General features: G+C 44.8%; 2 protein-coding genes and 3 long non-coding RNA genes across 31 annotated transcripts; 2 read left to right on the forward strand and 3 right to left on the reverse strand.

Annotated features, from left to right (window-relative positions):
* Nucleotides 1-622: 622 nt before the first annotated feature.
* Nucleotides 623-6,118, forward strand: LOC147189751 (uncharacterized). Of its 2 annotated transcripts, none has more exons than XR_015104164.1 (7): nt 623-719; nt 974-1,019; nt 2,758-2,840; nt 4,193-4,293; nt 4,418-4,579; nt 4,869-4,923; nt 5,003-6,118. It is a non-coding gene; the product is annotated as an uncharacterized LOC147189751 (long non-coding RNA). The 2 variants fall into 2 exon arrangements; XR_015104163.1 differs by having other exon boundaries at nt 4,872-4,923.
* On the reverse strand, nt 4,159-6,238 carry LOC147189752 (uncharacterized). Of its 11 annotated transcripts, none has more exons than XR_015104150.1 (9): nt 6,120-6,238; nt 5,919-5,940; nt 5,681-5,830; nt 5,552-5,608; nt 4,981-5,482; nt 4,806-4,903; nt 4,517-4,561; nt 4,382-4,443; nt 4,159-4,303 (listed from the first exon to the last, which is right to left on the reverse strand). XR_015104150.1 is itself a non-coding variant. In XM_086139209.1 (9 exons), exons 1-5 carry the CDS (start codon nt 6,171-6,173, stop codon nt 5,263-5,265), a joined length of 288 nt encoding a protein of 95 aa, XP_085995335.1. In that variant the 5' UTR covers nt 6,174-6,238; the 3' UTR covers nt 4,159-4,303; nt 4,382-4,443; nt 4,517-4,561; nt 4,806-4,903; nt 4,981-5,262. The 11 variants fall into 11 exon arrangements, 4 of the variants coding, with proteins under 4 accessions (XP_085995335.1, XP_085995333.1, XP_085995334.1 ...); XR_015104154.1 differs by having other exon boundaries at nt 4,981-5,142; nt 5,519-5,608; XR_015104153.1 differs by having other exon boundaries at nt 5,681-5,722; nt 6,120-6,237.
* A 2,385-nt stretch (nt 6,239-8,623) lies between these two features.
* LOC147189753 (uncharacterized) lies at nt 8,624-12,696 on the forward strand. Of its 5 annotated transcripts, none has more exons than XR_015104169.1 (7): nt 8,624-8,747; nt 9,445-9,527; nt 10,751-10,851; nt 10,976-11,137; nt 11,259-11,310; nt 11,427-11,481; nt 11,561-12,696. It is a non-coding gene; the product is annotated as an uncharacterized LOC147189753 (long non-coding RNA). The 5 variants fall into 5 exon arrangements; XR_015104168.1 differs by having other exon boundaries at nt 11,430-11,481; XR_015104167.1 differs by having other exon boundaries at nt 11,259-11,481.
* Nucleotides 10,717-12,816, reverse strand: LOC147189754 (uncharacterized). 8 transcript variants are annotated; one of them, XR_015104157.1, is made up of 9 exons: nt 12,698-12,816; nt 12,498-12,519; nt 12,260-12,409; nt 12,132-12,188; nt 11,539-12,062; nt 11,364-11,461; nt 11,075-11,119; nt 10,940-11,001; nt 10,717-10,861 (listed from the first exon to the last, which is right to left on the reverse strand). It is a non-coding gene; the product is annotated as an uncharacterized LOC147189754 (long non-coding RNA). The 8 variants fall into 8 exon arrangements; XR_015104161.1 differs by having other exon boundaries at nt 11,539-11,700; nt 12,109-12,188; XR_015104155.1 differs by lacking the exon at nt 12,498-12,519 and having other exon boundaries at nt 12,260-12,301.
* Nucleotides 12,817-14,190: 1,374 nt separating this feature from the next.
* mapk8b (mitogen-activated protein kinase 8b) lies at nt 14,191-26,027 on the reverse strand. 5 transcript variants are annotated; one of them, XM_086139202.1, is made up of 13 exons: nt 25,852-26,027; nt 25,619-25,688; nt 24,583-24,634; nt 23,075-23,249; nt 22,581-22,710; nt 22,025-22,083; nt 20,896-21,034; nt 19,958-20,123; nt 19,142-19,213; nt 18,602-18,784; nt 17,464-17,748; nt 17,014-17,091; nt 14,191-16,728 (listed from the first exon to the last, which is right to left on the reverse strand). In XM_086139202.1, the coding sequence occupies exons 4-13, from the start codon at nt 23,194-23,196 to the stop codon at nt 16,598-16,600; spliced, it is 1,365 nt and encodes a 454-aa protein (XP_085995328.1). In that variant the 5' UTR covers nt 23,197-23,249; nt 24,583-24,634; nt 25,619-25,688; nt 25,852-26,027; the 3' UTR covers nt 14,191-16,597. The 5 variants fall into 5 exon arrangements, with proteins under 5 accessions (XP_085995328.1, XP_085995330.1, XP_085995329.1 ...); XM_086139204.1 differs by lacking the exon at nt 19,142-19,213 and adding an exon at nt 19,582-19,653 and having other exon boundaries at nt 17,464-17,527; nt 17,624-17,748; nt 25,619-25,965; XM_086139203.1 differs by having other exon boundaries at nt 17,464-17,527; nt 17,624-17,748; nt 25,619-25,962.
* Nucleotides 26,028-26,736: the final 709 nt, after the last annotated feature.

The following is a 26,736-nucleotide window of genomic DNA, read 5'->3' on the forward strand; positions in this document are numbered from 1 at the left end:
CAAATGGAGAAAACAATTCGTAACGAGTGACGCGAGCTCACTGCAGCCAATTAACTCAGCGCCGACATGAATTTCACTCATAAATCCATGCAGGAGTAATACTTGGCGTGGGTGGTGGCATAACTGGCATGAAACAACACGAGTCCGTCTTTGAAGGTATAAAAAATAATAGAATTGGTGAGGCGGTTGGTGTCTCTCGTGGAGAGGTCACTTATGGGACGAGCTTTGCCTTTGAGGAATGTCCAGGAAGCCCGGGTTCGATTCTTGCAAAATTTATAAATGGTGGGGAACGAACTCGTTTCACCTGACTGCTACGAGATGCCTTTTATCATTAGGCTATTCTGGCAAGTGAATTTCGTCATTTTTATATGTACTCGTTAATGAGCAATCAACCACGAAAAGGTTAAAAAAAGATGATTGTTGAGACGATTGGTGTCTGCCGTGGAGTGGTCACTTATGGCAAGATTTTTCAAACTATATGCCAGTGTGCCGCGGTAAAATATCCAATTTGTATGTCTGTGCGGTCTGTCGCCTAAAATGTAATCATGTAGTACCCTTTCATACCACTGGGAAGCAGCAACAGCTTTCCCGGACAGTAAGGGGCGATATAGACCAAGGACATACAATTTACCAAGAAGAAGAATAACAACGAGCACAAGAACGGGACCACATCCGGTTTAATGAGGAAGTTTTTCTGCTGTCCAAAAGCCCTGTTCTCGGTGAGTAATTTTAACATTTTAAACGGACTTCGCCGTTTATCTGTGAGTGTTTTGATGTAGACAATTGGGGAGCATAATTAATTGCGACACGTTGCTCCTCCTTTTGTTGTTATGTCACGGGACGTTATCGTAAAAAGCAACGTAAGCATAGGGGGCAGTAAGCTAGCACGCCGCCAACAAGGAGACCTCACCTGTCAATCGAAAGGCAATCGAGAAGAGCGTTTGACTTGAATGTTGTTTTGTATGTTTTCCAGACCACAGCTGCTGTCGAACAGTGGAAGTGTGATGGCTTCACATCAGGTAGCAGATTTGTCTCAAAACTATTCACACAAATGAACCCGTGACTTTTTTTCACTTGTTTTTCGAAATATATTTGTGGTTTTCCCAAGCTAAATCCTAAATTTAAAATAATATGTGTTGAAAAGATCCACAAATATACTCGTTTTTCCCCACATTTTTCAAGTGGGTTTTTTCTATGTGGCAGCACATTTGCCGATGATACAACTTTCTACTGTTCTGGAATAAATCTGAAACAGCTCCTGACAACCGTAGAAAACGAATTAAACAAATTAAAATACTGGTTCGACAGAAATAAACTGTCACTTAACCTGAAAAAAAAATCGAAGTTAATTGTTTTTGGCACAAGACCAATCAAACACCAAGCTAAAATGATGGTAAACTCAATTTAGATAGAGCGTATGAAACCAAGTTTCTCGGATTAGTAATAGACTCAAAACTATGTTGGAAGCCACATATCGATAACGTAAAAAGAAAAATAGCCAAAACCGTAGGGATCCTCTACAAAACCAAGGAAGTGCTAAATAAGAGATCTTTGTACACATCATACTCTTCATTATTATTACCATATATGACCTACTCTGTGGAAATATGGGGAAATGCTTGCAAAACAAACACACTCCCTATTCTAACACTACAAAAAAAGCAATTCGAATTATTAATGGATCAAAATATAGGGAACCCACTATTTATCAAATTAAATACGATGAAATTTTATGACGTGGTAGACTTTAAAATTGCCCAATTAATGTACAAAGCACACAATAACCTGCTCTGCAAAAACATTCTGAAGTTTTTCGAAATTCGAGAAAGCAGCTATGATTTAAGAGGTACCAACTTATTCAAAAAACTCAAAACAAGAACAAACATCAAGCAAAGAAGTGTATCTATCAAAGGTATTAATCTGTGGAATAATTTCGAGAAAGACCTGAAAATGAGTAAATCGCTTGCTGAGTTCAAATGCAAATTCAAAAAATAGTACAAACAACCTACATCAATCAGAGTTAAAATGATAAATTCTAAACATTAAATATAATGATAAATCGAGAAAAGTATTGAAATATCCATTATGAATAGAAGAGAAAATTGACACAAGAGTGCCAGGGTGTGGATGTACAGTATATAATCCCGATACAAACCAAAATATCACGGTTAAGGGTAAAGTATGAGCCTTAATGGAGACTTCTTTCTTCTTACTTTCTTTCTTTTCTGATTGATATAAACACATCACGGGGTAGGACTAGATAAGTTTTTTTACTTTGTCCTACTCCCTTGAACATAAGTGTGTTGAATAAAGACTGATTTCTTACTTTTTTAGTATTTTATTTACCTTTTTTTCTGTCAAATTATTACTGTATATGTTTTATGTTCAATAAACAAACAAACTATGTGAAGGTCCCCCGTGTCAAGGCTAAACAAGCTACAGCCGAATTGTGTTTCCGACTTCGATGCAACAAAGTAGGCATATCGCAATCGCTTTTCTTTTGTGGATGGTTGAATGATATTGAGTATTTTCAAGAGTTAAGCAGTCTATTGAAGGGAGGTTGCTCATTGTACTTGAGGTGTGGAGAGAGAGCCATGAGCGGATCGCTCAGATGCATTGCGACTGTGGGCACGTTTGGAAATGGACGGGTTGAAAGTAAAAGTCTGCCACTTTACAAATAATGACTCAAATTAAAAAGAAACAACATTTTTATAGACGAAAGTGCGTGACTTTCCACTTTTGTTTCTGCTTGACCAGATTAGTCAGATTACTGGGCCAAAGGCGCAGCCGCCAGACTCGGAGGACATGCGGAGGGGACGCCAACCTGCATTTGGACACGTGTGAGTACTGAGCTGTGTGGTGTGCTTGAAGAGCTGATGTCTGATGTCACGTTGCACCACAAGGTGGAGGTGAGTGCGCCCGCCTGTCTCTCACTCAACTTAAACTTGTGCTTCGTGTACTGCACAACAGTGTCAACTCCACATAGACAACCCGAGCATCATCAAGCACTTCTGGAATATGTTTTTAAACCTTGAAGTTGACCAAGTTAGTTTAAAAATGTGTCTATGTGTGCATAGATATAATATCTACATACATATGACTAACCTGGCCCACTTCAATGTCATTTAAAAAGTTGACCAGAAGAGTGTGATCATGTAGTTGTGGAGTACACGGCACTTAGTTTTTGTCTGAGTGAGAGAAGTCGGACGTGCTCATGTCCCCCTTGGTGTGTCATGAGATGTCAGTGACCTCACGCATGAGCTGGTCAAGCACATGCTCGTCGTCAGTGTTTGTGTTGGCGCAAATTGCACTGGCCCACACAAACAGTGACTGGTAAAATGCTTTGACATTGTCCTGTTCGCTTTTCTGTCCAATAAATTGTTGAACTTGAATCGGAGTCTTTGCCTTCCATGACTAAGTCCATCCTCAACTCACTCAAAGCCTTTCATGCTGAGTGGTCACTGCAGCTGAAGACTCAAGTCTTGAGGAGAGAGTTGCACATCAGTCACTCGTATGGCCACAAGTGTAACACTGCTGTCCCGTTGGTCTCCACATGACTCGAAACTCCAAGAATTGAGCTTTTGGGTCATGCGAAACCGACGGGAACAGTGAAAAGACTGTCTGGTGCGACCGAAGTGCAGCTCTCGCCTCAAAACTCAAGTGGGACTTAGAAAATTTCCTGCAAAGCTCGCCCAAACCACACCCAATTTGGAATCCACCAATCACGGGGAGGCCTTCATTTACATAAATTTGCATAACCAATCAGAACGCGGCGATTTGCATAACCGCGCCCACTTTCCAGTTCTCGACCAATCAGATTGCTCATAGTTTGCATATCCACGCCCCATAAAGCCCCAGCCAATCAGGGCGGACCTCATTTGCATAACCGCACCCTCGTTTCCACCAATCACAGCATGTTATTGCCATGCTCCACCCACTTCCACAGCCATCAGCCAATCATGAGCCGCCATTGCAGCTATGCCACACCCACTTTCCTCAATTTTTCTGCCCCGGGGGAAAAAAATTTTGAAAAAAAAAATCGGAAAAAAAATTCTGAAAAAATTTTTTAGAAAAAAAGTTTAGAAACATTAAGTTTTTATTTTTTTATGTTTTAAGTTATATTTGTGATGTGTTTAGGAATGAAGTTGAGAGTTGAAGTGTTCTTTGTAATCAAGCTTTATTTCTTTTGCAGAACAGACAATCACAAAGCAGAGGAAAAAGTTGCAAGTTGGATGACAGTCTGCTTGTCGCTGGGTGGCAAAGTGGTCGGCTCGTGAGAAGAACGTCGGACAGGTGCGTTGATCTAAGAGGAAAAACATCCGTGAGTTACACGCAAGTCAATGTCTTGTGCAGACAAAGATGTTTTCGGCATGAAACTTACCAGCGAGAGAGACAAGTTGTTGGGTCTTTTGTGCAGGAAGCCGTGTGCATGTTCACTGCTGCCTGAAGAGGAGGGGAAGAATAAAATAGTCTTCAACTCTGCGGAGAACATGCTTGTTGAAATGAGCCTTCTTACCAGCAGATGACGGTCACATTTCGCCCCATACTCCACCGGCTTCATCTGGATGACAAAGTACAGGTGAGTAGACACCAATTAAACCAAAATGCAGTTCCATGTTACTCGAAGCTGCTGCCGCACGAGCTCTTCATTTTTCAACTGATTGATTCACTGGAATCTTTTGCTGCAACACTTGGTCCAGCATGATCAGCACCAACAGGCCAAGCTGCTACTGGTCCAGTGACTCATCCAAGGTGGTCAAACCTGCCAATGTCACAAACGAGACCTGTCAAGTCCTTTTTCGTACCTTTGAACGGCAACGTTGAAAATGGAGCAGACACAAGCTTGTCGCATTTGTCTCTTTGCCCAGCAGGCGGAGGATCTGACTGGAAGCTGCACTGCATGCTGAATGAAAGAAAAAGCAGGTGAGTGTGCTTGAAAATTCAATGTGCAATGCTTTTTTTGGGTGTAGCTTCAGTCACCCGTTGGCGTGCATGATATCAGGTGGATCGTGATGCCACGTTTCCCGAGGGCCTGCACCAGCACCGCCTCCAACCAACAGTTCCAGGACTTGGATTGGAATTTCGCGACAGCCTCGAGGACGACTCGACCTCACAACGCGTTGCCTGGTTCTTCAGCACCACCTGGTGGATGAAAGCAGGACAAACATGCACGTCTTGGGCCACTCTCCCGCCCTTTCCCCCTGGTGCAACACCAGATTCATATGATCAGATCATCAGCAAGGCCGGCGGAAGCCGGACAGCTTATCTGATCATTTGTCTCTGTGTGCGAGAGCCACAGGTGCGCCTGGTCGAGTCGGAGGTCCTGCGGTTCAACCAAACTTTTTTCAAATTTGTGGATTTGACACCTGTGCTCAATCACGTGCTGATGTAATTACGAGTACTCGCACATGTGCACATCTATAAAAGAGTTGGCTTCACTTGTGAAGAGCAGAGCTGGACGCCTCTTCGACAGCACGGTGGCCTGAAAGACACGGTAACGTTAGCTCTTGACTCTTACATATTCAAACCTTCCAAGCGTGTGGCTGGGCACCCAGATATTTGGAAGACCAAAACGCCACAGGATGGCGGCCATTTTGTCGAGGTGAGCCTGCGGAGACAGAAATGAGAATCGACACATTTGGGATTTAGTCTGATATGTATTCAAATGCGGCAGTTTTACCTTGTTGCAGTCAATTTGGCCATTCTGTAGAAAAGGCAAAGCCTGTGGACAGAAAGGAGACAAATTAGTTGGGCTTGCTCCAAATGGTTCACAATTTAAATTCCATATTGGAACACACAGCAAGTGTCCCATTTTAGACGTGATTTGAACCTGTGAACAGAAATGACACAATTAGTATGCACACAAGCATATTAATTCTGTTTGATTGTGAATTTAGAAAGGAGTTTTGTCGACTTACCTTCTCGGCGAACGTAGCTTTCCTAGGAAGTTGTGGGGGGGAAAAAAGCGTTCGTTGCACAGTCAGGTCGCGGGAGACGTTAATGGCAATGCTCGAGCAAACATTTTTGCTTTGCATGTTTGCCAGGTGCGAGCACGTTTAAAGTGCTGCTTTCCACTCAATGTGAGTGTTTTAAGAAGCGATTAAAGAGTAAAAAGTCACCTTGTTGGGGTTCTGCGTGATCTTGTGGACAGGCGTGCTGAGCAGGAGCAGCATGTGGACGAGCGGAGGCTGTCGAAGGTGAGAAAGAATGATTGCCTCGTCGTCGCCGTTTAAATAGGTATCCGTTGATGACGTCACTTCCGGGGAAGAAAAAATATTTAAAATAGGATTTGAAGACCTGGGTTCGAACCTGAGTTCACCACTTGGGACTCCCGGTCGTATACCATTGGGCTATTGACTAACAGTGACTATGCTCGCTTTTAAGTGTATATAACAGAATAGGTGGTGAATGTGAAGGAAAAACGCAGGTTCCTAGTGCCATCACACGGGCTCGAACTTGAGTTCTCCAGGCGGGACTCACGGTCTTATACCATTGGGCCATTGATTGGCAGTAATTTCCACTGCTTTTACATGTATATAACAGAGAAGGTGAACGTGAAGGTGAAAAAAATTAAAGAGCTTAGTGCCATCACGCGAACTCGATCTTGTGTTCACCGGACGGGACTCACGGTCGTAAACCATTCGGCTATAGACTAACAGTGCTTCCTACTGCTTTTACATGTATATAACAGAGAAGGTGAATGTAAAGGGAAAAAGATTAGTGTCAACACACGGGCTCGAACTTAACTTCACCAGACCGGACATCCAGTCGTATACCATTCGGCTACAGAGTGAGAATAGTGACTGTCGATTTTACGTGTTTAATTATTGCCATCAGATACTGAACCGTTTTGAAGTGTTAGATCATCTAAATATGACCAACCTAATTGCAACCAAAACTATCTGCGTGGTCGAATGGACAGGGACATGACGTGGCCCCCGGGTAACCCGGGTTTGATTCTTGCTCAATTTATAAATGTAGCAGACAGTGGGGCTCGAACCCGGGTCGCTTGACTTCTCCGCGTCGTCTTTGACCGTTGGGCCATTTTGCCACGGAAATTTCGAAAAAATATATTTAATCATCGGTTAAAACCGACACGTGAGCTGAGGTGGTTGGCATCTTTTGTAGAGTGAGTGGGTGAGTGGCCTCTTGTGTTCCGAACTTCGGCCCTCAACTTTGTGACGGCACTCGAACCTCACCCGTAAGCCCTCAACCTCACCACTTTCTCCCCTCCGCTCCCTTCATAATACCATCCTGAGATCAGGAGAGGGAGTTTGCTCAGCCAACTTGCTTTGAAATTGAAGACGAACATCACAAAGATATAGGCAGTGTCGTTTTGTTACTTTGCTTTATTGGCGATCGTGAATAAAGTGCTTGATTAAAACACACGTTTCTTGTCTGCTTCAGTCACAAGTAAAACATTCGTAAACACACACTTCAAAAAATGGAAGCCAACTTTGTTCATTGTTTCAAGATGCTTTGTTGAAAAGGGCAACTCCGTTGGAATAGTTGAGACCCAAGTCTCGTCGGGGTGGTTTTGGTCTGTGCTGGTCCAACCTGCAACACTAAAGGAATCACGCCGAAATCAAACTTCATTTCATATTGGGCAGAAAACTTTCTGCGGGGCCCCAATCATCCCCCACTCCCTCCAAGTATTCGCTGTCTTCGGGAATACAGTATACGCCAATCAATACGCCCCCCACCAACCACCGCATCCGAAACAAAGTTGACCGAACGACGAAAATCAATACGCCACCACCACTTCAAAAACAAAGTTTACCCAACGACGACAATGCGTCAACAAGAGGCTTGTAATGTCGGCGGGCGGGGGGCGACGTCCTGACCGTCCGGCACATGATCATTTGCCAAAATTCTGTCAACCGCTTGATGACAGCTGTTATGAAAGCGCTGATGTATTGTATAAAATGACCGCAGGCTATCTTTTTCTGAATATACTCAAAATGTCGTGGTGGTGTTGAGCTGCTGGAAGGGAGGGGAGGTGTTCGGAGCTGGTCATGTCGTCGCCTCGCTGGTCGTGTCGTAGCCTCCTTGCTCCGAGTACACCCGCATGAACTGCAGCACAATACGGTCAATTCCCAGCCCGTCACAGCCGGACAGTCTCACAAACATTTCAGTCTCAAACTCCAGCAGAGGGCTCGCCATTGGCAAGAGGAAACAATCAACCCGATTTCGATTTTACAATGTCAGCTAACAGCAGGAAGAATCATTGTAAAATTCGACTGCAAACTCGCGGGAGGCTTGCGCCCGTCGTCGAAAGTGTTGACGCTTCAAACAAACCAAACAACAACACAACAAAAAGTCTTCACGAAACGTACGGGCGCCGTCAACTGGCGCACATTAGGAACGACAAACCTGCGACTGAATTGGCCCTCAACTTTACAAGTGTCGTCCCACCAAAAAATACACCCACCTTTGTCGGGAGGGAGGGGGGGGGGGGGGTCAAGTATATTGGTCTTTGTTGTTCTGTATATATTGCTCTGGACGAGTCGTAACTGGGAGGGGCGGGGATCAATTCCTTTTGTGCTTTTGCATTCTTGACCAATACGGTGAATTTGATTCCGATTCTGATTGCTTGCAAAATGCCTTTGTGGCTTCCTGGACAGCAGAGGGCGATATAGACCATGGAGATCCATCCTACCAAGAAGTAGAACTAGGACAATAACAAGAAGGGTACCACATCCGGTTCAGCGAGCAAGTTTTTCCGCAGACTCCAAGCCGCGCTCACGGTGAGTAATTTTAACATTTTAACGAATTATATGTGAATGTATTGATGCAGACCATCTCGGAGCATCATTACGGTACGTCCCTCCTCTAATTTGTTGATTGTTACTAAACCATTGAAGTTATCGTAAAAACACAACAAAGGGGGCCAGTTCTCATATGAAGGCAGATTTGTCTCAAAACGATTCCCACAAATGCATCCGTGACTTTTTTGCAATTGTTTTTCGAAATATATTTGTGGTATTCATAAAATAAATACTCGGTTACATAAAATACGTGTTGATAATGTCCACAAACAGACACGTCATTTCAGTGTCCATTCAGTATTTTCACGTGTTTCTCTTTGTGGTGTGAGCATTTCTCATGATTTTGAGATCCCGTTTTCGTCCGCGAGGAGGGGGCAGTGTTGCTGTCTCCAATTTACGGGAACTTTAGTGGACGGTTGAACGACGTTAAGTCTTTTCAGTAGTTGAGCAGTTGATTGAAAGGAGGTTGCTCAATGTACATGAGGTGTGGAGAGAAAGCCGCGAGCGGGCAGATTTGGAAATGGACGTGTTAGAAGTGAAGGTCTGCCACTTATTCTGTGAAGAATAACACAAATCATAACAAAAACCTACCAAAAAAATCGGGTTTTTTTATTTATGGGTGGGGGGGACAGAAGAGTATGACTTCCCACTTTTGTTTTTCTTTCTACCTGACTAGATCGAAGAGTCGACTGAGCCAAAGGTGCAGCCGACAGACTCGGAGGACATGCTGAAGGGAGCCCAACCTGCATTTGAACACATGTGAGTATTGAGCCTTGTTGTGTGCTTGGAGAGCTGATGTCTGATGTCACGTCGCACCACAAGGTGGAGGTGAGTACGCCCGCCTGTCTCTCACTCAACTTAAACTTCTGCGCCGTGTACTGCACAACATTGTCAACTGCTCATTGACAACCCGAAGATCATCAAGCACTTCCCAGAAGATTGTGATCATGATGTTGTGGAGTACACGGCACTTAGTTTTTGTCTGAGTGAGAGAAGTCGGACGTGCTCATGTCTCCCTTGGTGTGTCATGAGATGTGACATCACACATGAGCTGGTCAAGCACATGCAAGACTTAAGCTGCTCCAATCTCGGGCCTGTCGTCAGTGTTTGTGTTGGCGCAACTTGCACTGGCCCACACAAACAGTGACTGGTAAAATGCTTTGACATTGTCCTGTTCGCTTTTCTGTCCAATAAATTGTTGAACTTGAATCGGAGTCTTTGCCTTCCATGACTAAGTCCATCCTCAACTCACTCAAAGCCTTTCATGCTGAGTGGTCACTGCAGCTGAAGACTCAAGTCTTGAGGAGAGAGTTGCACATCAGTCACTCGTATGGCCACAAGTGTAACACTGCTGTCCCGTTGGTCTCCACATGACTCGAAACTCCAAGAATTGAGCTTTTGGGTCATGCGAAACCGACGGGAACAGTGAAAAGACTGTCTGGTGCGACCGAAGTGCAGCTCTCGCCTCAAAACTCAAGTGGGACTTAGAAAATTTCCTGCAAAGCTCGCCCAAACCACACCCAATTTGGAATCCACCAATCACGGGGAGGCCTTCATTTACATAAATTTGCATAACCAATCAGAACGCGGCGATTTGCATAACCGCGCCCACTTTCCAGTTCTCGACCAATCAGATTGCTCATAGTTTGCATATCCACGCCCCATAAAGCCCCAGCCAATCAGGGCGGACCTCATTTGCATAACCGCACCCTCGTTTCCACCAATCACAGCATGTTATTGCCATGCTCCACCCACTTCCACAGCCATCAGCCAATCATGAGCCGCCATTGCAGCTATGCCACACCCACTTTCCTCAATTTTTCTGCCCCGGGGGAAAAAAATTTTGAAAAAAATTTTTAGAAAAAAAGTTTAGAAACATTAAGTTTTTATTTTTTAATGTTTTAAGTTATATTTGTGATATGTTTAGGAATGAAGTTGAGAGTTGAAGTGTTCTTTGTAATCAAGCTTTATTTCTTTTGCAGAACAGACAATCACAAAGCAGAGGAAAAAGTTGCAAGTTGGATGACAGTCTGCTTGTCGCTGGGTGGCAAAGTGGTCGGCTCGTGAGAAGAACGTCGGACAGGTGCGTTGATCTAAGAGGAAAAACATCCGTGAGTTACACGCAAGTCAATGTCTTGTGCAGACAAAGATGTTTTCGGCATGAAACTTACCAGCGAGAGAGACAAGTTGTTGGGTCTTTTGTGCAGGAAGCCGTGTGCATGTTCACTGCTGCCTGAAGAGGAGGGGAAGAATAAAATAGTCTTCAACTCTGCGGAGAACATGCTTGTTGAAATGAGCCTTCTTACCAGCAGATGACGGTCACATTTCGCCCCATACTCCACCGGCTTCATCTGGATGACAAAGTACAGGTGAGTAGACACCAATTAAACCAAAATGCAGTTCCATGTTACTCGAAGCTGCTGCCGCACGAGCTCTTCATTTTTCAACTGATTGATTCACTGGAATCTTTTGCTGCAACACTTGGTCCAGCATGATCAGCACCAACAGGCCAAGCTGCTACTGGTCCAGTGACTCATCCAAGGTGGTCAAACCTGCCAATGTCACAAACGAGACCTGTCAAGTCCTTTTTCGTACCTTTGAACGGCAACGTTGAAAATGGAGCAGACACAAGCTTGTCGCATTTGTCTCTTTGCCCAGCAGGCGGAGGATCTGACTGGAAGCTGCACTGCATGCTGAATGAAAGAAAAAGCAGGTGAGTGTGCTTGAAAATTCAATGTGCAATGCTTTTTTTGGGTGTAGCTTCAGTCACCCGTTGGCGTGCATGATATCAGGTGGATCGTGATGCCACGTTTCCCGAGGGTCTGCACCAGCACCGCCTCCAACCAACAGTTCCAGGACTTGGATTGGAATTTCGCGACAGCCTCGAGGACGACTCGACCTCACAACGCGTTGCCTGGTTCTTCAGCACCACCTGGTGGATGAAAGCAGGACAAACATGCACGTCTTGGGCCACTCTCCCGCCCTTTCCCCCTGGTGCAACACCAGATTCATATGATCAGATCATCAGCAAGGCCGGCGGAAGCCGGACAGCTTATCTGATCATTTGTCTCTGTGTGCGAGAGCCACAGGTGCGCCTACTCAACCAGCTTTCAGGAGCTGGTCGAGTCGGAGGTCCTGCGGTTCAACCAAACTTTTTTCAAATTTCTGGATTTGACACCTGTGCTCAATCACGTGCTGATGTAATTACGAGTACTCGCACATGTGCACATCTATAAAAGAGTTGGCTTCACTTGTGAAGAGCAGAGCTGGACGCCTCTTCGACAGCACGGTGGCCTGAAAGACACGGTAACGTTAGCTCTTGACTCTTAAATATTCAAACCTTCCAAGCGTGTGGCTGGGCACCCAGATATTTGGAAGACCCAAACGCCACAGGATGGCGGCCATTTTGTAGAGGTGAGCCTGCGGAGACAGAAATGAGAATCGACACATTGGGATTTTGTCTGATATGTATTCAAATGCGGCAGTTTTACCTTGTTGCAGTCAATTTGGCCATTCTGTAGAAAAGGCAAAGCCTGTGGACAGAAAGGAGACAAATTAGTTGGGCTTGCTCCAAATGGTTCACAATTTAAATTCCATATTGGAACACACAGCAAGTGTCCCATTTTAGACGTGATTTGAACCTGTGAACAGAAATGACACAATTAGTATGCACACAAGCATATTAATTCTGTTTGATTGTGAATTTAGAAAGGAGTTTTGTCGACTTACCTTCTCGGCGAACGTAGCTTTCCTAGGAAGTTGTGGGGGGAAAAAAGCGTTCGTTGCACAGTCAGGTCGCGGGAGACGTTAATGGCAATGCTCGAGCAAACATTTTTGCTTTGCATGTTTGCCAGGTGCGAGCACGTTTACAGTGCTGCTTTCCACTCAATGTGAGTGTTTTAAGAAGCGATTAAAGAGTAAAAAGTCACCTTGTTGGGGTTCTGCGTGATCTTGTGGACAGGCGTGCTGAGCAGGAGCAGCATGTGGACGAGCGGAGGCTGTCGAAGGTGAGAAAGAATGATTGCCTCGTCGTCGCCGTTTAAATAGGTATCCGTTGATGACGTCACTTCCGGGGAAGAAAAAATATTTAAAAGTTTATCAGAAGACCGGGCTCGAACCTGTGTTCACCAATTGGGACTCCAGCACGTATAGCATTGGGCTATTGACTGACAGTGAATCCTGGCGCTTTACGTGTATATAACAGAAAAAGTGAATGTGAAGGTGGAAAAAAGACTATTATTGTCAACACCCGGTCTCGAACTTGCGTTCAACAGGCAGGATCTCCAGTCGTATTCCATTCGGCTATAGACTGACAGTGATATGCGCAGCTTTTACATGTATATAAGAGAAAAGGTGAATATGTTAAGGGAAAATTGAGTAATTAGTGCCAACACCCCGGCTCGAACTTGAGTTCACCAGGAGGGACTCCCGATCGTTTACCATTCGGCTATTGACTGACAGTGAATTTTAATGCTTTTAAATGTATATAACAGAGAAGCTGAATGTGAAGGAAAAATGAAAGTGTCCAGTGCCAACATGTGAAGGAAAAATGAAAGTGTCCAGTGCCAACACCAAGGCTCGAACTTGTGTACAATAGGCCGGGCTTCCAGTCGTATACCATTCGGCTATAGACTGAGAATAGCAGTTGTCGATTTTACATGTTTAATTATTGTCACCAGATACTGAACCGTGTTTAAGTGTAAGATCATCTAAATACGACCAACCTAATTGCAACCAAAACTATCTGCGTGGTCGAATGGACAAAGACATGACGTGGCCCCTGGGTAACCCGAATTTGATTCTTGCTCAATTTATAAATGTAGCAGACATTGGGGCTCGAACCCGGGTCGCGTGACTACTACGCGTCGACTTTTACCATTAGGCCATTGTTCCGTGAAATTTTCGAAAATTTACTCATAAGGTAAAACAGACGTGAGCTTTGAGTTCGTGGAGTGAAGGGTGAGTGGCCTCTTGTGTTCCGAACTTCGGCCCTCAACTTCGTGAGGGTCCTCGAACCTAACCCGTAAGCCCTCAACCTCACCACTTTCTCCCCTCCGCTCCCTTCATAATGCCATTCCTACCGACTGTTGTCAGGCTGCTGAATAAAAATAATAATTACATGATTTGAAAAACAATTGTAAATAGCACTGCGATTTGTCCATTTTGTATTTATATTGCACTTAATTGAACGGTGTTTGTTTGTTTTTTCTACCCACATTCTTGCTGCTGGAGGCTGTAATTTTCCCCAGTGTGGGACAAATAAAGGATATCTTATCTTGAGATCAGGAGGGACTTTGCAAAGCCAACTTGCTTTGAAATTGAAGACGAGCATCATAAGAGATACAGTGTCGTTTTGTTACTTTGCTTTATTGGCGATCCGTGAATAAAGTGCTTTAATAAAACACCCATCCGCACACTTCCAAACGTGCAAGCCATTTTTATTGGAAACAACATTGTTTCAAGATGATTTGTTGATCAGGGCAACTCCGCTGGAATAGTTGAGACGCAAGTCTTGTCTGGATAGTTGCGGGGTGGTCTCTGCTGGACCCAACGGGGCCAGGGCCTGAAGAACCTGCAATACCCAAATGATCGCGGTGAAATCAAACTTCGGGGGGGTGGCGTGAAGTCGTAGAACCAGGCCGCCTTGTTCCGAGTCCACCGGCATGAACTCCAGCAGAATGCGGTCTCTTCCCAGCCCCTCCACCACCACGAGCAGTTCTTGTAGCTGTTGTCCACAAACCCTATTCTCAGTCATTTTAACATTTTAAACTGACCCTATGAATAGTCCACACCCACCAATCACAACATGACCTCTATTAGCATAACCATTTACAATAGACCAATTATTCAGTGCTTGAGAAACGTATATTTTTAAACCAAATTCAACATCGGAAGCTGTGGTAAATGTGACGATTTCCCAGTGCAGAGGTCAAGGGTTCACTCTCCACTCCGGTCTCCCTTTGTGGATCCCGCATGCGCTCCTTTTTCCGAGCACATTCCAAAAGCATGCATGGCAAGGTAAATGGAACAATCTAAATTGGCATTTTTTTTATTCAACCATGTACAGTCAGGCTTTGATTACTTTTTTTTTCAATTGATCATATGGCATTTTTCAACAATCACGTAAATTCCAAAAACATGCAGTTTAATGGGGCACTGTCAAGTGTCCCTTGGTGTGTATTTGACACCCTGAACTGGTTACCAGCCAATCACAGGGTACACAAGACGAACAAACATCTGCGCCCACACTTACTGACAATTTCGAGAGTTCCATTAACCTGCCATGCATGTTTTTGGAATGTGGGCGGACACCGGAGAAAACCCACGCAGGCACGGGGAGAACATGCAGACTCCACACAGGAAGGCCGGAGCCGGACCACAGCTTTCCAAAACTTTAAAATATTCATGGTAAAACCTGCACATTCAAAGATCCTCACCTTTTTGCAATGTAAAACGACTCCAGCATAAATTTTTCCAAAAAATATGATTCAAGCTCTCTGTCATCTCTTGTGTTGTGTCGCGCTACCTGGAAAAAGGGGCCCGTTGTCAAGCCGCATGTTAAACTTTGCTGAAAGACCTAGGTGACACTGCCAGCCTTGGACACGTTGCCACCTACGGTGTCCCTCTCGTGGGTCAAAGTTTAAAAAAAATGGAAAAAATAACTAATGCTTTTTTTTTGTTTTTGTTTTTAACCACACAGTAGTGATTCTTGATGGAAACTACTGTTAACTGTCCAGATGCCTTCAGAACAACACCAATGAATTGTTACAGTACAACAGGCACTTTTCTCTTGGGGTACAAACACATCAAAGGACAACATTATTGCATCAAGTAGAATTGGGGGGAGGGGTCGTGTTTTTTTTTTTTTTTTTTTGGGTGCGCTGCTGTTTAAACATCCAACTTTTTCGCCTCGCATCTGTAGGGACATCATGAACACACAACAGTATTAAAAGTTACTAATAACAGGATGTTTTTTTTTCTTCACTTTCTCCCAACGGCCCAAAAATAACTTGCGTCGTAGTCACATTCTATATCTTGAAAACCTTTAAACGGAAACATTTTCACATGCAAAATTTCCGTCCGTTTGACTGAAGGCCCTTCTCCACAGCAGTCGGTGGAACCTCCACAAGTTGAACAACACTCTGCGCCCGCCCGTGAACACCTCAAAGGATGTATGTTTTGTTTTTTATTTCTCTTTTGGCTTTTCAATCATCACAGGGATGTGGGCGAGACCGAACCCCGCCACAAATTGACAGCAAAGCACAACCTTTGACGGAATGAAGCTCCTCAACTCACGTCAACACTGTTCCTGGGCACCAAGACTCCACAAGATGGCCGCCGCAATACTCAATATTGCTTTTCAAACATTGCCGGATACCTAAAACGTTTAGGACGGAGGGCGCTGTTTGAGGAAGAGAAAAAAAATTGATTGACTTGACAAGATTTTCTATGGGAGAGAAAAATTTGAACTCTGAAGTTGGGCACCGATTGTGTTCTAACTGGGAGGTTCCACTTCATCAAAACAATGTTCCTTACGCCTTGAATCATTGTGGAGGACAGACGAGGGGAGCGCAACTATCGACTATCTCGTGTCAAAACTCACAAAGTCGTTGGGACGTTCACGAGACAGCTTGTCAGAGCAGGAGCTGACGGGCTTTCCACACACATTTAGGTCGTCACATTCGGTCGTTACAAACCGCTTTGTCGTGAAATCGTTCAAATTGTCTCTTAGCTTGAGATTGTTTACTCAAAAGAACATTTGGGGGAGAAAAAAGAAAGATCTGTCTTTTGAGACCGTCACGAACAAGAGGAAGCGGTTGACCAGATGGTCACCTGCGGCGGCCCGGCGCGCCGCCCGTTTCGACGTCTGCGGGCGCGGAGGCGACATGGGCGGGGGAGCGTGTGGAGGTGGGGTGCTGGTGCTGCTGCTGCTGCGGGGTGTCGCCGCTCACTGCTGCACCTGTGCTATGGGCAAGAGCGGACAGAGCGCCGGGTCAGAGATCGCTTGGGGTGCTCCGTGTTGCAGCATTCAGGGAACGCGCTTTGGCGGAAAGTGCAAACATCTGCGAGTGGGCCTCATGAGTCACCCCCAAAAATGGTTACCGACAAAGCACTTAAAAAAAATGTAATTAAACTTTCCAATTCACTTATACAGATTTTCTAGGTACCGAGATGCCACCGAAGTAATACTTGAGCAAAAAATAAATAAATAAGAATGAAATACATCAAGTACATTAGCACTAACCAATGGATGCCGACTGTCCTCTGACGACGCCATTTTTTGTCCTCTCCTCCCAGTCCAAGACTTCTTTGTATATCAAATCTGGAAGAAAAAATGTACAATCAATCATACAATCCGTTTGAAGCTGAAGAAATTTGGTTCAATTGTTCATTTATCAAGCGACATATTTCCAAGAGGAAGCACTTTTCTTCTTCTGATAAGAAAAACATCTCTATTATAACTGGGGATGTCGATACTCTGGGGGAAGGAAAAAAAAAACTTGTTTGGTATTGGGAGAAAATCAAGCAAATCCCACAGCAACTCCCGAGGAAGATGTCGACATTTGAGTATAATCCCCCACAAGCAACAATGGGGGATCACGCCCTGAAAACGCTCTTATGTAACCAACGCGGCGAAAGCCTCGGCGGCAGCCAGTCGGACAGGCGGAGAAGACGCCGACGGGCGGCTTCCTACCTTTCCACTCCTCCACCGTGTGCTCCCGCTCATCCAGCTGCTTGTCCGTGATCGCGGGCGGCGGCTGCGGCGAGACGGAACGCAATTTCAAACGCATTCCCACGACATCACCGAGACCGAGCGGTCGGGCTCCAACGACCGTTTCCGAGCGGGCGCTTACCGCCTCCACTTCGGTGGGGTCGTACCACACGTTGATGTAAGAGTGCTGCAGGGCCTCGTCCACGGAGATCCGCTTGGAAGCGTCGATGACCAGCATCTTTGACAGCAAGTCTCGGGCTTGACTTGCTGGCAATCCATTTTGGGAGGACCAAAAACAGACATTCATTTCCAAACCGCCTCACGTCAGTACATTTCTCGTCACTCTGTTGCGCAAGAGGCAAAGCTGGAAAATATTGAAATGGCTGAGCCCCAATGTGGACCTTTTCACCCAGGGGGGGTTGCTCACTTTTGTTGCAAGTCCAAGCCCTTGCGCATTTTCCAGCAGTCCTCCGTACTATCCCACCCTACATCATTTCTCCAGGGCACCGCACCGCAAATCAACAACCACGTCACGCCATTGCACAGCCCCACAGAAATAACGATCCATCCTCAAACAATCCTAAACGGTTCCGGCAGGGAAAACGCAGATGTCAAACGCAAATACGCTCGGATACTTTTATTCACCAGGACCGAAAGAAGATGTGCGACTCCCCACCCCCCCTTCCCCGGTGCTCGCCACTAACGTTCTCGTCGTAGTCTCTCCGTGAAGACGCGCCTGAGGTTAAATTGCGTCTCGGTCAACAACTCGTCGCCCAAGTGTCGGCTTCCATATTAAGAGCTTATTCCGAGGCGGTGACCTGTCACACGCACGTTTGCAAGGTATGACAAATGTAACTTTTTTTTTTTGTTTTTTTCACAGTTGCCTCCTCGACTATCTAAATATAAAGGTCAACCCCTTCTGTCCAAACACATTTCGATATTGTTGCGTAACACCCTTAACGACCACAAGTCTGACATTTCTCGGCACCTCGAGCGTGTGAGAAGACAAAAAAATAAATGAAAAATCAAATGTAAATGACCGTTTCCTGCAGCCACCGTCCGCATCGCAGCTTTCACGGGACGGATCGTTTTGAAGGCGCGACGTTCAGCTCAGATTTACCTTTGAGTTTGTTGTGTTCAGAGTCTGCGGGGAACAGAACGTCGGGGAAGAGCTTCTCGAAACTGTAGCCGGCGTAGCGCGGTCGGTTCTCCACGTAGGTCCGGACCGATTGGTTGAGTTTCATCAAGAACTCCTGAGACGGCGTCCCCAACTGCTCGATCACCTTATTCCACTGGTCAATATCTTTGGAGAGCAACGTTAAGAAAAGAACTGGGCCCCGGCATGAGGGGAGAGAGAGAAATGTCAGGGCAAAAAAAGTTCATCGCGCGCCATGCGGAAGCTTAAAATCGGGACCGTCGTAAACCAACGACGCTCGTTATTCTAATCTGCTTGTTAGGATGCTAGCATGATATACGCTTTCTCACCAGCAACAGTTTTTGGTCAACGACTGAATGAGCCAGATGAATGCAAAGCGAGAAATAATCGGAGACAATAAAACACGTGATGGAATTTAAAAAAATAAACGTCTTTTGCGTGCTAAGATGTGAACGAGGATGAGAGAAGATGGCACTTGGGGGAGGAGGTTCGACGTAAGGATACGATCAGTGCCGGGAAACAACACACTACCCCGGACCATTTCGGCCATGATGCAGCCAACAGACCAGACATCAACTGAAAAATGGAATGACAACGACTACATTAGCATGCGGGAATGAAAATTATAAAAATGAACAAATAGATCAACCAAAAATAAATGATAAACAAAAACAAAAAAAAAAGAACCCCAAGACAAAAAAAATGGATGTGCCGGTGAGATAAAAATCAAATACATGCAATGTAACAACAAAGAGTTGATCGGTCATTTGGAAAATCGAGGTACGGTCGTATAATCCAGTTGAAAACATTTCAGGAGCGTCAACAATCGTCGGAATGGGAGATGAGAGTTAAAAGTGGATTCGGTATGCGACCATTGTAAGGGCCAAACAATCGGATGTGAGGCGTCGTAGTTCCGGCGAAGGCTGCGAGCGGTTCAAGGATACAATCCCTTCCTGGGAAAAGGATTTTGTGGCGAACCATTTCTGCCATAATGCAGCCCACAGCCCATATATCCACTATCAATGTGCAGCATTAAAAGAAGGAAGAAGGAATCAGCAAAACAAACGTCAGCAGGGGTGGGGGGGAGGGGGGTGTCAAGGGTAAGAAAAAAAAAACAACAACTTTGAAAAGCAATTCTCAAGCAAAAGAATTGTTTCTTTTTTTTGCGTGACAATCTGGACGGGCCCCATAAAACATCAATCACGCGCTTCCAGAAAGGTTGCCCCACAGAGCCAAAAATGCCAGTCGTGCCAAGATCCCGCCCAAGTGTGACCTTTGCTCCCCTCCACCGCCCCAAAAAATCTGCTCCTAACCACTCACCGTTAGCCTGGTAGCCCATGCCCAGGATGACTTCCGGGGCACGGTAGTAACGGGTGACCACATAGGGCGTCATGAGGAGCCCCGTGGCGGCGGTCCTGGCCAGGCCAAAGTCCAAGATCTTCAGTGTGCAATCTGACTTGACCACTATGTTACTTGGCTTCAGGTCCTGGAATGGGAAACTAAATCTTAACGAAGGCTACATCACTGATTTGGATTGAAGAAGTTGAAAAAAAGGTCAGGAGAAGAATATAACGGTTTCTTCCATGAAGCTGAACTTCATGGAAGCATGTGATATCAAGATTTGTGTTTTGCGATGCGTCCGCTGCATGCCCCACATGCACGGATCTGTGCCAATCAGCCAAGAAGTGCTTGGCTCCACGAGTGAAAAGACTTTTCCCTTCTTTTCTACCAAATCAGATGCAGCGGTGAGTCACAGCGCTGGATACATCCAGCGTGTCCGTCGGGGCTAACATTAAACTACGCTCGAGTGACTCTCGAGTGAGCTTAGATTCAAGTTCTTAACAGAATTGAAATGGCCCAAATGCGTGGCCATGAGTCAGGTCGCATCTGTTCACCTAGCGAAGGCTTTGCGTGCAAAGACGCGCCAGTGTGAGCGGGGCTGCTTTTCTCCGCCGGTGGCTCAATTAGTTCTGCTTGGCAAAGCAAGAGGCTCTCTGCTGCTTCTTCAATGCGGGTGATTGACAGTCTGCAATGTGTGTGCATGTGTGAGAAGGTGATTTTTTTTTTTTTTGTATGTGTGCACACCATTCTGTCGCCTCAAGTGTGTTCCGATAACTTGTGGGGGTCAACTCCTGACAACTCCGCCGGGTATTTATTTATTTTTTCTTTAATGAAAATGTCAAGAAATCCAAGTGTGTGTGTGTGTGTGTGTGTGTGTGTGTGTGTGTGTGTGTGTGTGTGTGTGTGTGTGAACCGACCCGATGGATGATCCCAGCCGCGTGCAAGTGTTTGATTCCGCACAGCATCTGGTAGAGCAGGTAGGACAGCCTCTCGTGGTCCAGCTCCATCTGAATCACCTGGCAGAGGTTGGCGTCCATCAACTCCATCACGAGATATCTGCAGAGACGTGCAGGTGCATTAATCAAACGCACGCGCACAGAAGTAGGCGCATTTGTTATCTTATCTTATACACGCAATGATGTCCACAGAGTTAAACTGACAGCGAATTTTGCAAGTAGTAGCGAGGGAAGTCATGCAACTACAAATTCCCTGAAAAGCACTGCAAAAAAATTAAAACCCAAACTATCAAGTTGAGGTGATATTTTTTTGCCACAGACATCACACTTGTGCATCCCATGGCATTTAAGAACTGACAGGCAGAATTCTCATTTTCATTAATAATGACGTAACACGATCTGACAGCTGTTATGTCACCGTCTGCGAAAATGTTGTCGGGAACTTTCAGATTTATAATTGAACGCCCACAGCATTTCTCGCTTCAAGACTCATTACTCGTACGTCGCGGGCGATTAAAAAAAATAAAAAATTTTGAAAACATTTTAAAGCCCAAGACTGATTTTGTACAAGTGTGCAGAATCCGTACGCAATGAAATTTAATTTGCCGCACACGCATTAATGTAGGGCGACTCTTTCATCCCGGGACTTCTTCTGCGACCCTCCAGCTACCATTTGTTCAGCTTCCTTTTGACTTCCAATCAGGCAGACCGCAAGAAACACAAACAAAAAAAGAGGCGCGCGCACGATTCCACTTCGGCGGGATGACACTAAATCATTCCAGTTCACATCTCGGTCGTTTATATGTCAAAAATTGTTGAAAAGATATTCATCAAGCCCCGGAATGATGAAATGCGATACACTCATTCGGATGGAGCAACAAACACCACCTCGGTCTGATTTTTCGATGTAGTTCGATGCAAATCCTGAGCGCAGTAAGAAGAGTGTTCAACACCAATTCCAGATTCAGCTGAACTCACCAAGCACCTCAAAATGTCAGCAAATAGAATCCAAGCCCCCTTTTTGCGCTTGCTCCCGCATTAATTGACACATGCAGTGATGGAGCTGAGCGATAAGCTGGGTTCTACTCACACATCTTGGAACTCCTCCAGTGTCTTCTGTGGTGTGAATACATTCAATAGACCAATTATCTGTCAAAATAAAATTTTTAAAAAATTTAAAAAAGGGAGGTTATTATTCTCCAGAGGGATAAAGCTTTGTGAAATGACAACATGACCGCCACCGCAAATCCCGACAATACTGGCTTGTTCATCTGAAAGGTTGCAGCTGCCTGAGCTATCATCGTAAACAGCAGGAGATTTTGTTTCCGCGTGTGGAGGAGGCAGCGCGGTAAATAATATAAGACGTGCCAAACCCATGGTCGGCCGCGATTATTCCGTTTCAATTAAGCATTTGGGACCGTTTGAGGGATGCAAGATTTTCTTTTTTTTTTTAATGTAATGTGGCGGAAGAAAAATAGAGGCTCCCAAAAATGTTGTGTGAGAAACTAAGCGGGTTGTGTGTGTGTGTTAATATTTAAATATGCGGTGTATTGGAATTTTATATGGAAATCAAGTCTGTGGGGGGGGGGGGGGGGGGGGGACAAAAGAAAAAAAAACAATCTGAATAAAATAGAAACCAAACTTACATTCTTGTGGTTGACACATTTCATCAGCACCAATTCTCTGTAGGCTCGTTTGGCATGCGTTTGATTCTGAAAGGGTCTGCTCAGCTTTTTGATGGCGACGTTCCTCTCCAAGTTGTGGTCATAAGCCGAACTGACGTGAAAAGGCAAAGCAAAGACTCAGGCAACCACCCGGGACGCAAAGAGGCGGCCAAATTCGTGGGAAAGTCATATCGAGTGCTTTGTTGGGAGTGGGGGGGTCAGAGTTTGAAAATTCACATTGCTTCATCTTCTGACTGGATTTGGTTTGGCTCCTTCCTCCTTACAAGCCAAAAATTGACACGGCGGGTTTGTTATTATCATTATTTTTTATATTTTTTTTGGTGCACGACGTGCAGAAATGCAAACCAATGCTGATCGTCTCTCCTGCGCAGTTCACCACCTCCTTATGGCTCCATTTATCACCAAGTCAGCCCAACAATCAAATAATAAAATTGTCCAAAATAGAAGTGACTCACCAGACAATTCCCTGTGCTCCGGACCCAATGGGCCTGAGGTTCTGGTAGCGCTTTAAAACCATAAAAGTCGAGTCGCCCACATCTATACTGTAGTATTCCTTTTCACGCTTGTTGCGGTTCATGGTTTTGCCTTGGACTGTGGCCGAGCATCCAAGTGGAGGAGAACGCACGACACCTTCGGAGAGCAGAAAAAATAAAATAAAATGAATCCCCACATATTTCTGAATGATACAATTTTAGAACCATGAGTTTGTATTGATCCCGCAGTTTCTTCATTTATCATATAGATTATATATTTAGCAATATTGTAGCCGGACAACCACGTCCGTGCTGTGAAGGCAACGACATGTGAAGGTAAAGGCTCAGAGCAATATCGCGATGACAATAGGTGAAGGATGAGCGGAAGCAGGAAGCCGCCTCTCGTGCCCGCTCCAAAAAGGAAGAATCATTAGAGGGATTTGGATCACTGTGTGCTGAGAAGACCGGCTACGATCGTTGGATGTTTCTCGGACCGTGACTTGATCTTCATTTCCGTGACTGGCGAGCAAAGCCCTCCTTTCCGCGCCAATTAGCCTTCAAACAGGCATTGTACTTTCTATTTCTTGTCACTGATGGTCACGTTCACGACAGGACTATTCATTGTGTGCTCATGTGGACCACTTTCGGCTTGACCTATCAACGGGGTCGCCACAGTGAGTCACTTTGCATAATTTGCTGGCACGTTTTTTTATGCCGAATGCCCTTCCTGACACAAGCCACCCATTTTTAATCCAAGCTTGTGAATGACGTCATTATCTTGAATACACAATGTGGAATCGTCTTTGTTAAGTCGAGGTTCTACGTTGTTATCTTTGTAAAGGACAAATATGTTGATGGTTCTCTTCTAAATCCTGTTTCAGACTTTCTGACTCAGCTTTGCCGCCTCCTTTCCTTTGAACTCTTATCAAAGCATCACCCGCTCCCTCCTAATTGTCTGCAGAGGGGCCCGGCAGCCGACATAGACCACCCATCGGGGGATTGCGGGTATTTAAGAAAATCAATGAATGATAACGGGGTGAATTAATTCTCATTGAGGTGACCAAATGGCAGAAGTGGGGCTCAGAAATCAACGACATCTCTTGAAACTTGCCCTGAAGGAAGATTTTAAGTCTGCTTTGCATGTTTCCCAGCAAACGCTGCAACCTTCATCATCATTGTCATCATCATCAAATCGTTTGATAAATGATAGTCATTTTCAATGGATAAGCGCTGACTGATGATCGCGCCAAATGCAAGTCAAAGTCCGCAGAGGCAAGTCTTGCCATCTTGATAATTCTCGCCCTGGTGAACAAGCCTCGCTCTTATCTTAGTCAATGGCTGGAGGCATTACTACCTTTAACACGGTCACTGCAAAATATATATCCATATAAATCCAGCCAAAATGACAAAAATCATGCAAATAGTTTACTCAGTTTATTTCAAAGTAAGATTTGTGCACCTTTCCCATGAAAGGTTACACCTCTACTTACCGCAGAATTTAAGGTTGGGTTCTCAATATTCTTCCCAATAGCGAATCTTCCTCTACAAATAAAAATTGGAAATAGCACCAAGGTTATTTCGACCACAAGGACTTATGAACATGGCGGTGTTGTTATCAAAAAAGAAAAGCGGGGGGTGGAAAAAGAACCATTGTGGTGCATGCAGTTACATGTATTGCCAAAAATTACGTGTGGAATGTATCAATTCAAACTGAATGATGACACATTCCTGCAATCTTGGCTGAGTGTCTTGAGATAACAAGCTGTATGCCTGCTTCCATTTACAATAATTAAACACATAAAACACAGTGGAGCGTCCACCTCAACGAGCTTACTTTATATTTATTACACAAACGATCAAGGGGGTGGGGCTGAGGTAACAAAAAGCTTCTCTCACTGATATAGTGCGACTAATAAGAGTAAAAGCTGCATAGCAATAATAGCAATGCAACACCGACAGGCTATCATGCATTGTTGTTGTTTTTTTTCTACCAAAGTGCATTAAAATTACTGCAGCAGAAAAATCAAGCTGCGTTATGCAACTGCCAATGCAATTGGCAGGGCATGCGAGTGAGGTCAATTAGACTACATCAAAAGTTTTGCTGTTATTACTGGAAATATTTTACATCCACTGTACACCACGTGACATCAATCTTTGCACATGTTCAATTTGTCATTTTAAAGGATCTGGCCACAGGGTGTAAATGTGTTGACGCAGACTGCTAATCGTATGTGTGTGCATAGTATGAACATTGTTTGTTTCTATACACAGTTGAATGTTCATACTTGGTGGTTACTATGCAACCAAAAGAGAAAAACAGTAGTAGCCTACGCTTGGGCAACTGCACGAGCCTGGTCGCCGTGTACCAGTTAGGCCAGACCTGTCCTATCTGCTGTAGTGGCGTGAGTAGCATACACATTTTGACGGTCCCAAATTTGGCACTTGCCACCCCTCCACCTCGCAACTGTTGACAATAACACCACCAACACGCTTCACCGGTGAAAAATAACCAGAAGTCGAGCTCACCCCTCTACGGATAATTTCAACAGCGTCGACCCGCAGTCGCCGATCGTTCGCCGCCCGCCGGAGACGCAATCTGGGCGGTTTATGGAGACAAAACAACGTTTAAATCCTTCTTCGGGGAGACTTCGGTGGCCCCTCAAACTAAAAGGCCGGGGTCCCGGCAATATACATGTGTGGCTTCGGCGTAACCTAATCTTTGCGCTTCCGTGACACAAGCAGTTTCTGCCATTTCATACCGACGTCGGCGAAACCTTGCGACGTTTCCTCGGCTGCACAATTGAGGACCAGGGTGGGACGTTCAAGATCTCCTGCACGTTCCCGGTTGCTGCTACGACGAGCAAAACAAAAGCGGAAATGACGATTAGGCAGGCTGCGTTCAAGAAAACACGACTGTTTACTTCGAACGGTCTTCGTTTGGCTTTTACAAAAGTAATTTCCAAACCTTTTCATAAAACGCATATGCACAAATGCAGACTGTATGGTTCATACTTATAAGAATACATTTCATTAAAGACAAAAGTCATTTTACTTTCGTGTTTCTCACAGCACAGCTCGTCACGGAACTAAAATGTCACACAACGTACTGTACAGGTATACAGTGGTCTCTCTTTTATCGCGGTGTTACGTAACAATATAGACGCGTGAAATCCGCGAAGTAGTAATACTGTATATTGCACGATAGATTTTAAGGCTGTAAAATCTCACCACTAACATGTAACATTTCTCCCTTGTTTATAGATGCTCAAAGTTTAAGCTTCTGCAATAAAAGTAACTTCACAGTACTACAGTATTATTATTATTATCATTATTATTCTACTAATTATCATTAATGCAATGCCAAAGAGTATGTATTTAATAAATCACTATTTCAATTGTTATGAGGAATGAGATAACATTTTGTAATTGTTGCACCAGTTCACTTCTTCCCAATGCCCTGCGCATCAGACAGTTCCTGGCTGCAAAATGCAATGGCGTGCTGGAGCAACCTTCCAATTGAAATGGATGTTTCATGACACACCTCTTATAATGGTGAAGTGATCATAGATCAAAGAAGATGAACTAATTGAGACATATAGTCTCTTGTTGTTGAAATGGCTCATTAACACAGTGCTGCCTCCATT

The sequence above is a fragment of the Hippocampus guttulatus genome, chromosome 19, assembly GCF_054856545.1.
Source record: "Hippocampus guttulatus isolate MCC_2025c chromosome 19, RoL_Hgut_1.0, whole genome shotgun sequence".
Classification (NCBI taxonomy): Eukaryota; Metazoa; Chordata; class Actinopteri; order Syngnathiformes; family Syngnathidae; genus Hippocampus; species Hippocampus guttulatus.